This window comes from Sorex fumeus, unplaced genomic scaffold, assembly GCF_029834395.1.
Source record: "Sorex fumeus unplaced genomic scaffold, SorFum_2.1 ptg000039l, whole genome shotgun sequence".
Taxonomy (NCBI): Eukaryota; Metazoa; Chordata; class Mammalia; order Eulipotyphla; family Soricidae; genus Sorex; species Sorex fumeus.
This window is the reverse complement of record NW_026606096.1, coordinates 25,637,379-25,650,979: the sequence shown is the minus strand read 5'-3', so window position 1 is coordinate 25,650,979 and position 13,601 is coordinate 25,637,379. Positions and strand designations below refer to the sequence as shown.

The 13,601-nt window shown below is 40.4% G+C and overlaps 1 protein-coding gene across 1 annotated transcript; it reads right to left on the bottom strand.

Moving 5' to 3' along the window:
• Window positions 1-929: 929 nt before the first annotated feature.
• On the bottom strand, window positions 930-13,034 carry FGA (fibrinogen alpha chain). The gene is made up of 6 exons (XM_056119091.1): window positions 12,920-13,034; window positions 10,448-10,573; window positions 9,182-9,365; window positions 7,315-7,460; window positions 5,156-6,590; window positions 930-4,504 (listed from the first exon to the last, which is right to left on the bottom strand). The coding sequence occupies exons 1-6, from the start codon at window positions 12,971-12,973 to the stop codon at window positions 3,798-3,800; spliced, it is 2,652 nt and encodes an 883-aa protein (XP_055975066.1). The 5' UTR covers window positions 12,974-13,034; the 3' UTR covers window positions 930-3,797.
• Window positions 13,035-13,601: the final 567 nt, after the last annotated feature.

Below are 13,601 nucleotides of genomic sequence, written 5' to 3'. Positions count from 1 at the left end.
TACCCCCTTTTAGGAATAAAAATTTCTCATCACTACCCTGGAAATCTCAGCAAGCTACTAAGAGTATCGCGCCCGCATGGCAAAAGCCTGGCAATCTAGCCGTGATGTATTCGATATGCCAAAAACAGTAACAAGTCTCACAATGGAGACGTTACTGGTCCCTGCTCGAGCAAATGGACAACGGAGGACAGGGCTACAGTGCTACACTGGAATTCTACCTTCTTCTGTTAGGAAACAAACAGAAAATGCCCTGTGACTAAATGGGAAGCTAATACCAACCTCTTTTCCCACCCGAGTCTTCCTATTGGGGTGGTGGGAAGTGAGGGCAACACCCCCCATTTTGAGAAATAATTTTCTGGATATTGGGTGAAACACTGGAAATAAAATACATTTACCATGTTAAGAACATTAAAGTCAGTAACACGATAAAGAATGAAGAACAGTATTTCCAGATGTAAAATTTAAATTAACTGGACATGCTTTACATTTCTTACTACGTCTTGAAATCCCCAATTCAGCTTTTTCTTCTTTAAGTAAGTTTTTAAGAACCATGTACTTTTCAGGCAAAACTTAGAAGCTCCTATTTGATTGATCTATTAATTCAATTACAGGTTGTTTTGAGATTGACAAGTTAATAGAACTTGAAGATTACAAGAATACGGAGGAAGAGTAAGGGAGAATCATGAATAAGTGAATATATATTTAAAAAAAGAAGAGTAGCAAAATAAAATGCAAATAGTAAGCAAAACAATAAATGTAAAGATACAAGTATAAATTTTAAATATGAAATTACAGTAGATTTAAAAATTTATTTGTAAAATTACTCTAAATTTTGTAAAAAAAAGTTTGAGAATCAAGAGACTACATGCAAAGAGTTAAATAAAACAATGAATTTTAAAGAAAATATAAAATTTAAAGAAAATATAAAATTGGGTTGATAAATCCTTTTATTTTAGAAAGTCTTCTAAACAGAGCAACAAAGACATTTAAAAACAAAATGTTGTGCATAGCAAGGAAAATCATCCACAAAATGAAAAAGCAATCTAAAGAATGGAAAAAATGACTTGCAAATTTAAACTGATAAGGCATGAATATCTAAAAATATATGAAGAATTCATACAACTCAATAGCAAAAAACCAAAAAAATATATTTTGAAATGAGAAAAGGATCTGAATGAACATATTTTCCCAGAGGAGACAAATACAAACAACAGATACACAAAAAGACGGACAATATCATTAATCATTAAAGAAAAGCAAATCAAAACCACAATGAGGCTAAACCTCACCATTTTTAGATCAATTACTGTAAAAAATATAAGAAAAAACACATGCTAAAAAGGATGTAAGAAAATGGGAACAATTGAGAAATACTGGTGGAACTTTGATACATATTCCTCAAAATTAAAAATTGGGCTGGATATGTAGCTCAGTCCCAGTGTCTATTTTTTTGTGTTAGAGCCCTGATTTCAATATCTGGGACGATACTCCCCACCTCCACAAAAAATATAGACAGCTCTATCTATTATCCAACAATTCCACTTATGTTATTTATATGAAGGTTATAAAAACACTGACTCAAAAGTTATTTGCATTTCCATTTTATTTGCCACATTATTTACAACAGCCAAGATACAGAAAAAGTCTAAGTGTCCATTAGTAGATGGATGAATAAGCAAGATGTAGAACGATGAAAATCTTGCCATGTGTAACCATATGGACTTTGCAAGGCATGATGTAAAAGGAAGTAAGTCACACATATATTGCATGACCTCATTTGAGATGGACAAGTTAATAGATGGATCCAAAAAATAACTCAAAAGAATCAATATAAAATTCTGGAATCTGTACAGGTAAGAAATGCACCATTTACAAAAATAATGAATCATATGCTTGTCTTGTCCTAACTTAGAAATTTGGAAATAGTAAAATAAAATAGACTAGACTGTGAAATACTTGAAAAATAGTTACTATGGGGGGGTGGGGAGGGATACTGGGATGATGGTGGTGGAAAATGGGCACTGGTGGGAGGGATGGGTATTTGATCATTGTATAACTGAAACCCAAGCACAAAAATTTGTAAGTCTACAACTGTACCTCATGGTGTTTCACTAATAAAAATTTTTTTTAAAAAGTTACTAAAAGATGACCCACCCTAGTGCATTTAAAAAAAATTATTTTTTTCAAATACTTTTCTAAGGAGTTCCTAGACCAACAAATGAAGTGAAAGGTGAAAGTACATTTTTTTTCTAGTTGTACTTAATCCTTTAAATCCAAAACATAAATAAATGAGTAATGAGTAGGTCTTGATATTCTGAGTCAATTTTCCCTTGGGGTTCAATTCTGAATCCAAATAGTACAATATTCTGGAAAATAAAATATTTCCTATTTTCTACTTTTAATTTTGTGGAGCAAAATGTGAGTGTAAACAAAGTGGGCATAAAGACAGCACGGAGTTCTGGTTCTGTAATAAATGAAATATCTTTCAAAGCTCAAGAAGTTCTTCTTTGATAATGCAAAGATTTGGAGGCATATCAATTACTCATACCAAGAATTTTCAATTGCACATAAGGAAACACAGAATACTGGCATTTCAAATGTGATTCATGCAAACTTTCATGCTAATCTTCCATCTGTTCCCAGTCTGTGGCCCCTAACCCTAGCTCCCTTCTGCCTTCTTTCCTTCCTTGAAGAATGGATGCAGTTACATTGGGATGGAAATTATGCATGTGAGGGAAATACACTAGGATTCCAAAGCAATTTGGATACTCCCATGTGTATTTAAAAGCTAAATGGTAAAAAGTCCATACCTTCTAGTATGAAACCCAAGCACAAAATTGAAATATAAATTGGGATATAAACCCAACTACCAATCAAAGATGCAAATAAAATATAAACCAATGTAAATATGCTGCACTTGTGAATACGGCCTGGATTGTATTTAGTGAGATATTTTAAAGCAAATTTCTCACTTTCAATAACAACTAATAAATCACTTTATTCCTGGTGAGAAATAAACGCTGTGGGGACTCTTTGGAAATGTGCAGCTTCAATCTGCTTTTGCAGTACTGGCAGATTTTTTTTTTTTAAGATTTTAAACGCATCTTTGGATATGTTTTTGAAAGAAACTGATTTTGGCCCCAGGAAAAGTTAAATGTTAGCATTATGGTCCTGGAAAAGTAAAAATTCAGTCTTAATTCTTTGCTGCTGCTTTGCCTTTCTGGATTTGCTTGCTCACAGGGTTTGACTGTTCTCTGCAAAGTTGCAAATTCCTTTACAAAGACCACCCACGGTTGTCCTACATTCAGTGATTCAGTAGCTCAAAAACTGGGTTTAAAACGATCTAAAGAGAATGGGTGAAGTAACTTTTGACTTTGGGAGATGTGTGAAGTTCTCAACTCCCTTGGAGGGTTGCAAGGAGGATGCAAAGTGGTGCCTCCTCGCACAGGACTCAGTTTCCAGAGGGAATGGGAAGGTCCCGTGGCGTGTTTATTCTTTGCAACGGAAAAAAAAAAAAACCCACAGAGCTATTTAAAAAAAAATCTCTCTATATACATATAGGTATGTATGCATATAGAGGGCTATTTTTTAAGCCCCATTTATCACTTTATAGTTTTCCCGGCACTCAACGTGCCTGGGTGACATTCAGCTACAGTACAGAGAAGAACTAAAATAGCACCTGGGGATGTTTGGGGGGTGGGGGTGGGGGGTGATGTCAAGCCCCCTTCCTTGGACTCGCGTTTCCCTGCCCCTTGGAGCACCAAGAGGCCCGGGGGGACGGCCACTCCCGCCGGCTACTAGGGCACCAGGGGCCTGATTTTCATGCGAACGACCCTGAGCGAATAATCGGCTCCGCGGAAGGGGGCCCAGACCACCCCGTTCTCCACCTCGTACGGGCTGTTGTCGCGCGGGTCGTAGGCGCCCCCCGGGTAGTAGACGCCGTTGAGGTTGGCCGCCTGGCAGCTGTTGTACCACCAGCCGCCGCCGTAGACCTCGGCGCAGTTCTCGTCCCACTGGTCGGCGTCCCGGTCGAAGGTGCTGAAGCGCATCCCCGCGTGCGCCGTGAACTCGGGGCCCTCCTCGGCCCAGCCCTCCTGCAGCGCGTCGCCCGCCGTGCCCCGGTAGCCCGACACGTGCAGGGCGTAGCCTTCCGCCTCCGACCCGACCCGGAAGCGATACTCGGCGTACGCCCCGCGCCCCGCCCAGTCCTCCAGCTCCACCCGCAGCGTGGAGCCCTTCCGGGTGAGTAAGTGGAGGTGCTCATTGCCTAGCCAGAAGTTTCCTTCCCCCTGGTCATTCAGGCTGCCGAAGCCTCTCTTGTAGTCTTGCCAGGTCCGGTTAAAATTCAGGGAGCCATCCATTCTCTGCTGGATCAAAAGCCATCCTCCCAAACCGGTCTCTTGATCGCAGTAAACAGAAAAAATCTTACTGGATCCCGGGAGGTTGATATGGAAAAGGCCACTTTGGGCACCTGAAGGATGTGTTTGAAGGACATCATGACAGTCTAAAAAAAAAATCAAGCTGGTTGGAAGAAGTTATTCTCATTTCATTTTACCGAGATAGGCGTGGCCCGGATTAAAGACGACAGACACTGGCTTTTTGCCCTTCTTTCCTTCCTTTCATGGGGAAAGAAATGCACTGACCCCACAGTGAAACGTTCTGTGAGTGGAATTTATGCTCACAAATTGCAAAGGAGAATTCCCACCATGGATTTGAAATTTATTGGCATGTGCCAATTGATAGCAAGTAACCAACTAAGATATCTAGGCACCTTTTAGTACTCATCTCAATGAGACACCCCCCAAAAATATTATTGCTGGGTGACAATTCCAAGAGCACACATTTTGGATGTGAAAGAATTTGGTTAAACAACTCAAAATCGAGTTTCAGAAGGACCCGTTCATTCATTGAACATGCATTTATTGAATGAGGATTCTCTGCATTGCTATGCATTTGAGAATACAGAGATGAACACAATAGACAGAGACCCTGCCCCCATGGAACTTACAGTCTAGCATGAAAAAACAAACCCAAAAGGGCAGTTTCAATAATAGATGGTTAGGAAAGAAGTGCAATGTGCTAGGGGGACACAGTGTAGGAGTAAACTTAGTTTAGGGATTCAGGGAAGGCTTTCCCAAAGGGGAAGTGTGGATACCTCTGGTAGTGCGACCTTTAGTCTGGCCTCTTCTTGGGGCTCTTCGGCCCTCTTCACGATCTTTTACACTTTCAGCCTCATCTCCCATTTTCAACCTCTTGGATTCAACTGTGGAGCTTCCTCTGCTAGTGGTTACTGTTTTCGTGCTGTAACTTGAAGTCTTACTGCTACTGGAAGGTAACTCAGGGACCCCAAAATGGAGCGAGTCGCTTTCTAAGTCTCTAAAGATGTCAGAATCTGAGTCCATAGACTGCCTGCTGCTCTCAAAACGTTTGCTCATCTCTGCGAATGTCTTTCCAGTCGAGTCAGTGTTAAAGAACTCATGTAAATCAGGGTGATCCCGATGAAGATCAGCTAAGCTACCCCTATCAGAGAATATATTGTCTGTGTCACCACAGTTAGTGCCATCTTCTGAGGTGATCACCTCTTTGTTAATTTTTTTGCTACCCTCTGGACCAGTCACTTCCTTAATAATGACTTTGGAGCATGAGCGACGAGTGATGGTCGTGCTGCCGGGCCTCTTCTCATCACCAATCAGAAGTTCCCTCTCTTTTTTAGAAGTGACCAGTTTACCTGTGTGATACTCTTTCTTTGTCCCTGGATTTACACTTCCTGGTACCTCTTCAAATTCACCCCAGTCTGGTTGAGTTGGCCTAGCGTCCCCATGTCCTGAGCTCTCTGGCCTATAGCTTCCAGGTCGAGAACTGTCAGGGTTCCAAGAGCCAGCACCACCAGGTCGAGAACTGTCAGGGTTCCAAGAGCCAGCACCACCAGGTCGAGAACTGTCAGGGTTCCAAGAGCCAGCACCACCAGGTCGAGAACTGTCAGGGTTCCAAGAGCCAGCACCACCAGGTCGAGAACTGTCAGGGTTCCAAGAGCCAGCACCACCAGGTCGAGAACTGTCAGGGTTCCAAGAGCCAGCACCACCAGGTCGAGAACTGTCAGGGTTCCAAGAGCCAGCACCACCAGGTCGAGAACTGTCAGGGTTCCAAGAGCCAGCACCACCAGGTCGAGAACTGTCAGGGTTCCAAGAGCCAGCACCACCAGGTCGAGAACTGTCAGGGTTCCAGTCTCCATGCCCAGAGCTCCCAGGGTTTTCTGACCCTACTCTTGCTTCATGGGGAGAGTCTCCTCGGGAGGCCCCCCCTTTACCAGTCTTCTCTAATGTCATCTTTGTCTGCCTCATTCCCGTGAGTGCCTTCCAGTCTTCAGGGGCTTTCTGAAGTTTGCTCTTGAAATCTGCAGGAATCAGATCCTGAACTTGACTCATTTTTATCAGTGGTAAGTCTTGGCTATCTCTAGATGGATGCAGATTTATGGCAATAACCCGCTCAAGTTGCTTCTGCTGGTCTTCATAATCCTTTAGATTTGTCTCACGGTTTAAAGTCCTACTGCAGGACCCTTTGCAAGATCGAATCTTAATATCAATGTCCACCTATAGAGAGGGAGGAAAAGATGGGGGGAAGGTAAATATAAAGCAATAAGCTATGTCCAGTGAGTTTTTAGCAGTTATTTAATTAATTTATTAATTTATTTTATTTATTTATTTTTTTACAAATAGGCTTCATTGGTTGGTAGGACTTGGAGTTCTATCAACCAATGCTTTTTGTATCATCCTCAGTGAAAAACATTCTGGGCTAGCCTAGGGAAGCAATGGGAGGTACTTGGATTCATCTTAAAACAGACCAAAATTAAGGTGGGGTTTCCTTTGAGCCTGACAATAGAGATCCAGAAACTTGGTGGTGTCCAAGCTTTTTTTTTTTTTTTTTTTTCTTTTTGGGTCACACCTGGTGATGCACAGGAGTTACTCCTGGCTTTGCATTCAGGAGTTACTCCTGGCGGTGCTCAGGGGACAATATGGGATGCTGGGAATTGAACCCGGGTCTGCCGCGTGCAAGGCAAACGCCTTACCTGCTGTGCTATCTCTCCAGCCCCGGTGTCCAAGCTTTGGAATAAAACTAAGAAGAACAGAACATTGTTTCTGAAATTTAGAATCCATGTGCCCTTAAAAATAGACTTAATGTCACCGAGGTGTTTTTTTTTTCTTTGACTTTAGCATAAATGGATAAGTAGGTGAACAGATACTTGGTAGTACTTACTTGGTAGATAATAAATATACCCCAAAAAAGGGAGTTTGTGGCTAGAACCATACTACTTACCTCTAGGCGTTTCATATCCACCAGCTGATCCCTCACGTTTTTTTGCAGAAGATGGATTTGTTGTACTTGTTCAGTGACTTTGCGTTTTAAGATCTCGATTCTGCTTCTCAGATCTTCTGTTACTTGGCTATACGTTGTATCATAGTCTAACATAGAAATTGGGATATTGAAATAACTACTGGTTGATCTGCTTATAATAGCACTACACTGTAGCACTGTCCTCCCATTATTCATCGATTTATTCGAGTGGGCACCAGTAACGTCTCACAATAAATTGTGAGACTTGTTACTGTTTTTGGCATATCGAATACATCGCGGGTAGTTTGCCAAGCTCTGTCATTCGGGAGAGATACTCTCAGTAGCATGCCGGGCTCTCTGAGAGGGGCAGAGGAATCGAACCTGGATCGGTCACGTGCAAGGCAAACGCCCTACCCTCTGTGCTATCACTCCAGCCCACTTATAATAGCCAGCAAAAGAAATTTGCCTATAACTATTCCTTATTTTATTTTGAGCATAGTGTGTTCTCTGAACATTTCATTTGTATGTTCCAAATCTCTAGAAGGCATTTGATCTTTAGACAATGTTATATTCTGTAGCCATCCAAAGAGATCAGTTAAGGTAGCTACCAGCTCTTAGTAATTGTGGTAAATGCAGAAAAGGAAATTTCTTTGGAATCTTGAAGGCATAATTAGAAGGAAAAAAAGTATTCTGTTTGAGACTCTGAGGAGACAGTCCAGGGGTTTGAGCCCTTGAAACATATGACCTTCCAGACATAGCTGGATGTGCCCTGGAGGTCCCTGATTATTACCAGAGTGGCACTGGTGGCCCCCACACCACACGACCCAAGTAGCAGAACGTCCTTAGGCGCTAGCACTGACTTGCTAGTCTGACTGACTGAATATAGATGGGAGTGGTCCCCAAGACCTCTGATCACTGCTTGGGATACCTACAATAAAATCAATTTGATCATTGGATTTTCTTAATGTGCAGGTTTACTTCCTACCTATAGATTTGAAATTATTTATGAGCTTTTTGTATGTATTAGTATGCATCAGTCAATAGGATCACCAATTCACCATTTATTGTGGAACATTTAACTTTAAATTAGTTAAGTGTGTCCAAGCAAGGCTTTGAAGAAAAGGAAGTCATAGGAACTAAGACCTCACTAAGTGTGCAGCCCATGCTCAGGGGACCCAGTTTCCTGTCCTCATGAGGCCTTATCCTAGCCCTCTGAGAAAGCTATAGCTTGGTGGTATACTTTAAGAACAGCCACATAATCAGTTCAGTGAATTGTGTGATTTGAACCCTCAGCTTTCTCAGAAGAGGAAGTGTCTGTGTCTTTGGACAAGTTTCTTGACCTCTTGAGATCCTTCCTCTATAAGAAGGAGACAAAGAATACCTATCTGAAGGGTTGTTCAGGGCCAGAGAGATAAGAGAGCAGGTAAGATGCTTGCTTTGTACACAGCTGACCCAGTTTAATCCTCAGCACTCCATGGAATCCCCCAGTACAGCCAGGACTGACCTCTCAGAGTAGGCCCTGAGAACTGCTGAGTATGGTCCAAAAAACAAATAAATTAAAGTGTTTGTGCCCATCTGATTTTGGCATATTATATTTTAAAAAGCATTCTTAGTTTCTCATATACAAAGTTTTGACTTACTTTGTGATCTTATAGAACACCAGGCTAAGCATTTTATATTATAAAATAGCAAAAGCAAAACCCTCCTTAATAGTCGAGGGTAAAATTAAGGTCTATTTCATTATTCAGTGCATTGGAATAAAATTGTTATTGTATAAGAAGACATAAGGATATTCACTCATGTTTTTATTGTGTGCTGTTAAGTGATGCATTAAATACATAATACTTACTATTTCCTCTGTTAAAATCCCCTTGCAAAAGTTCCATTATATTCTTGGTCACAGAATTAGAGTCCTTATTGTGCTTCTGATGATCAAATAGTGAATTTCTGAGTTTAGCTATCCTGTTTGTGAAATCTTGGTTGACTTCATCAATTAGCCCTTTCATCCTGCAGCCAGAAGGACATTTGCTGTTCTGAAAGCAAAGATGGAAAATATGTGTTAGGGGCCTTTCCTTTGGATTCATCAGAAAGTTTAAGGTTTCTAGTGAGTCTCACTGCCCCGTTTCCCCGCTGCTTCTATTCTCTCCTGACTCCTAAAGAGTTTAAGGGGGCTAATGGGAGGCCATGGAGGAATTCTGAAATGAAGATGAATGTGCTTAACCATTAGAAATCACAAAATCTTTCAGGTTGCAATGTTCAGGTTCTTCATATTTGCTTAATAAAGCAACTGAAAGTCAGTTTGTTCTCTGTTCATTGCCATTAAAGAGCCGGCTTTGGGGAGGTGATTTTTATAGCATTCTCTAGGGCTGGAGCGATAGCACAGCGGGTAGGGCGTTCGCCTTACAAGCGGCCAACATGGCCGACCCGAGTTTGATTCCTCCGCCCCTCTCGGAGAGCCCGGCAAGCTACCGAGAGTATTCGATATGCCAGACACAGTAACAACCAAGTCTCCAATGGAGACGTTACTGGGCCCGCTCGAGCAAATCGACGATCAACGGGAGGGCCTTTACCTTCTCTAGGCTGCATTCTTTTTTTTTTTGCCTTTCATTTTTTAAAAAAATATATTTATTTTATTTTTTTAAAATGGAATCACTATGAGATACAGTTACAAAGGTTTCATGTTTGAGTTTCATTCATACAATGATCAAAAATACCCATCCCTCCACCAGTGCACATTCTCCACCACCAATGTCCCCAGTATACCCTTCCTTTCCAAACCTCCCCCTGCCTCCATGTCAGACAGTTTCCCCTACTCTCTCTCTCTCTCTCTCTCTCTCTCTCTCTCTCTCTCTCTCTCTCTACCTCTCTCTACTTTTGGGCGTTATGGTTCACAATACAGACACTGAGAGATTATCACATTTGGTCCTTTATCTTTTAGCACACGCCTCCCATCCCGAACTAGGCTGCGTTCCTTTCTTGCTCTAATTTGACTTATAAGGAACTATTTCAGTATTTCCCATTGAAAATGATTTCTGTACCCCACTCTGTGCACTTTAGCACAAGGATAAGCCGGTACCAGGAGAAGATACCCCCAGGTCCCCGGCTCCTGGCTCACCCAGTCATCATCCGAGCAAAAGGGCCATTCAGTCTCTATACAGGAAGACTGCGATTTCTCCACCAGTCTTGGGCCACGGACACCTGCTCCTTCGGCTAAAAATTCACCATCGTCAGTTGCGGCTGTCTGTAAGGGTTTATTCATGAAAGAAGAGTGAGGTTAGGCAGGTAAGAACATGACGCTGGGCTATAAATCACTGGGGACAGGAGAACTCAGGAATTCAGAGCACCACATTCTGGGATCCACAAGGGCTTCAGTTAATCTTTCAAAGACGTAAAGGAGATTATTTAAGTGTCAAAATTTGACACTGACCTAGCATAAAATAAGTGGTATGAATTTGAAAGGGTTCAGAAGATAAAGAAAATTATTTGCATCTACAGATTTATTGAGCCCTTTCATTTTCACTTATGTCTGAAAACAGAAAGACAATTGGAAATTCAAAGAGTTCTTTCCTTTTCAATTCCCATTTCCTTCATAAGAAACACCCCTCCCCCACCCTGTCCCACTATTTCAGTCCAGAGTCTGTCTCTCTTTTAATTTTCTACTCTGCTGCAGCTATCAGTGGAGCAAATGTGGACCAAAGACACAAATATGGCCAATTCAGACCAAGAATTGGTTTGGCTTTTTTTTTTTAAGGTTACTCAAACATACAATGACTTTGTTTTTATTTCAAATGAAAAAAAAAAAAACCCAGAAAGCCAAAGTGTTGACTCATACTGACCACTTTTTAATTAGAAATACAAATTTAGGAGGGATGGGTATCTGATCATTGTATAATCAAACCCAAGCACAAAAAATTGTAAATCTACAACTGTACCTCATGGTGTTTCACTAATAAAAAAAAAAAAAAAGAAATACAAATTTAAAAAACTTTGATGGTGATTTACCAAGTAAACTAGAATGTTAAAAAAATTCTTTCAACATGATTTTATGTTCTTATAAATTAATGTGGGCTATAGGTTTTGACTAGTTTTATTTATAGTATCAATTTACAAATATTTTGCTATGATTGTCTTAATCTAGATAGTTTTTATAACCAGCTAACGTTTACTGTAACTTTTTTTTTTTAATAATCGGGAATGGGGGTTGGAGCGATAGCACAGCGGGTAGGGTGTTGGCCTTGCACGTGGCCGACCCAGGTTCGATTCCCAGCATCCCTTATGGTCCCCCAAGTACTTCCAGGAGTAATTCCTGAGTGCATAAGTCAAGAGTAACCCCTGTGTATTGCCGAGTGTGACCCAAAAAGCAAAATAAATAAATACAAATAAAAAATCGGGAATGTACATGTTAAATTTTGCTAGGCCAGCTTTCTTATATTTTATAAATTAAAAGAATTCATTTTAGTGCATGGTTCAAAGCATTCTAGGTAAACTGCAGAAACAAGGCAATTTATGATAATTTAATATCAGATTAAAAATGTAATCATCTAAAGAGTCCAAATGATGACAATCATTATTCAAGCAATCAAATGGAATTTGTTAAAAGAACAAATATAGTCTTTTCTAAGAAACAAAATTATAAATTTTGAATTATAAATTTTATAAAATTACAAACATACTTCAGAATAAAGTAGCACAATAAAATGTGACAGAGTATTTATGCCAATAAGAGAGATACAATAAAAACTTGTGCATTATCCTAAACACCATTATAATAACCAATATCAGTTTTATATCTGATGCTTTAAAAATTGTATTATTTTATCTTAAGAGAGAAAATTAAATTAGATACGGTCATTAGTTTTTTTTGTTTGTTCTCTAGTATTGGAGTTTAAATGGTGAAGGAAGACAAAACGTAAATTAGAATTTTTTCTAATTTAAGAAAGCTGACAAGTAACTTGAGTTTTTCCAGACATATTTATCAATGTATAAGCTTGAATTGTTTCAGAAGCCTTGTTAAATAAATTTTCTCTTCTGTAGTTATTGGCGGGAGGTGGGGTCAAACCAGAATTGATTGCAGTATCTAATTATTCTCTCAGGAGAATATAATTACTCACCCAAAATACATTGCCTTATCAATGAATCTTTCTGAATGAGATATATTGTATACGTTTAAAGACAACTCATATTTTTTAATCATAAAGACAAAATAAATCTTTCAGAAAAAAATGACACCAAACCATTCTTTTGCTTCCTAAGGACAAATGACAAGAAATTAACAATATATTTACTTTTTTTTTTAATCAAGAGAGTGTTTTGTTCTGTTAGCATTAACTATGTCAAAGACTTCCCCTTAAAATCAGAAACAGTGTTGCCTGACTGAATAGAGCAGGCCAAACTTCCCTGGTGCATTTCTGCTGTTTGGTTTGCTAAGCCTCTCAGGATTCATTTAACTCACTCCTCTGAGATGTCAAGCCCATCAGAGGAACTTGTCTCAGGATGCGCATAAAACTGACTCAGAACCGTAGTCTCTTGTGGGATAAACTCCAGACAGAAAACAAGATAAGACAGAAAGTAGAAACAATGACCATACCCAAACTGTGCCAACCACACTCAGGACCAGACAGAAGATCCTCAGAGAAACCATCTTTGCAGAGGGTGGGGCTGGCTCCCCAGGAGCGCTCCAGCTGAGAGAAAGGTTTCCTCCACTTCGGTCCCATCCCATTTAAATCTGCAGGGCCCTTGATTAATCATTATCTTTGTCCTCTTTGGAGGCCAACGTGCACTCCGCTTCTCTTGCTTTTTCTCTTGAGCTCTGAGAAATTCTTGCTCAATTTTCCTTTAAACTTGTTTGCTTCCGATAAGCTAACTCAGAGCTAGTTTGGGAAAGATCTCACATTCCAAAAGCGGGATGACTTGGAAATGCCTTTGAAGGGGACAGAGTAGGATCTGCCCGTGCTAGAATGCTGGAAGGCAAAGGCGCGGTAGGGTCAGGCTAGATATGGACCCCTGGAAAACAAAAACTTGGCCAACGGCCCTCTTTGTAGAAGAATTAGGATAGGATGGCCTGAATTTTAGTTTTTAATGTTTCAGAACCATTTTTATTGAGGGACTGGGATTCACAATACAGTAAACCACACTTTTCATGCGTACTGCCTTCCAACACCAGACCAGAGAGCTTGCTTTGCTCCATTGGGGTCCCAAGGACCCTTCCCCATCCCCCACCCCCATGTAAGCCCAGTTTGATAGACAAAGTCTTTAGTTCTGATGACTTT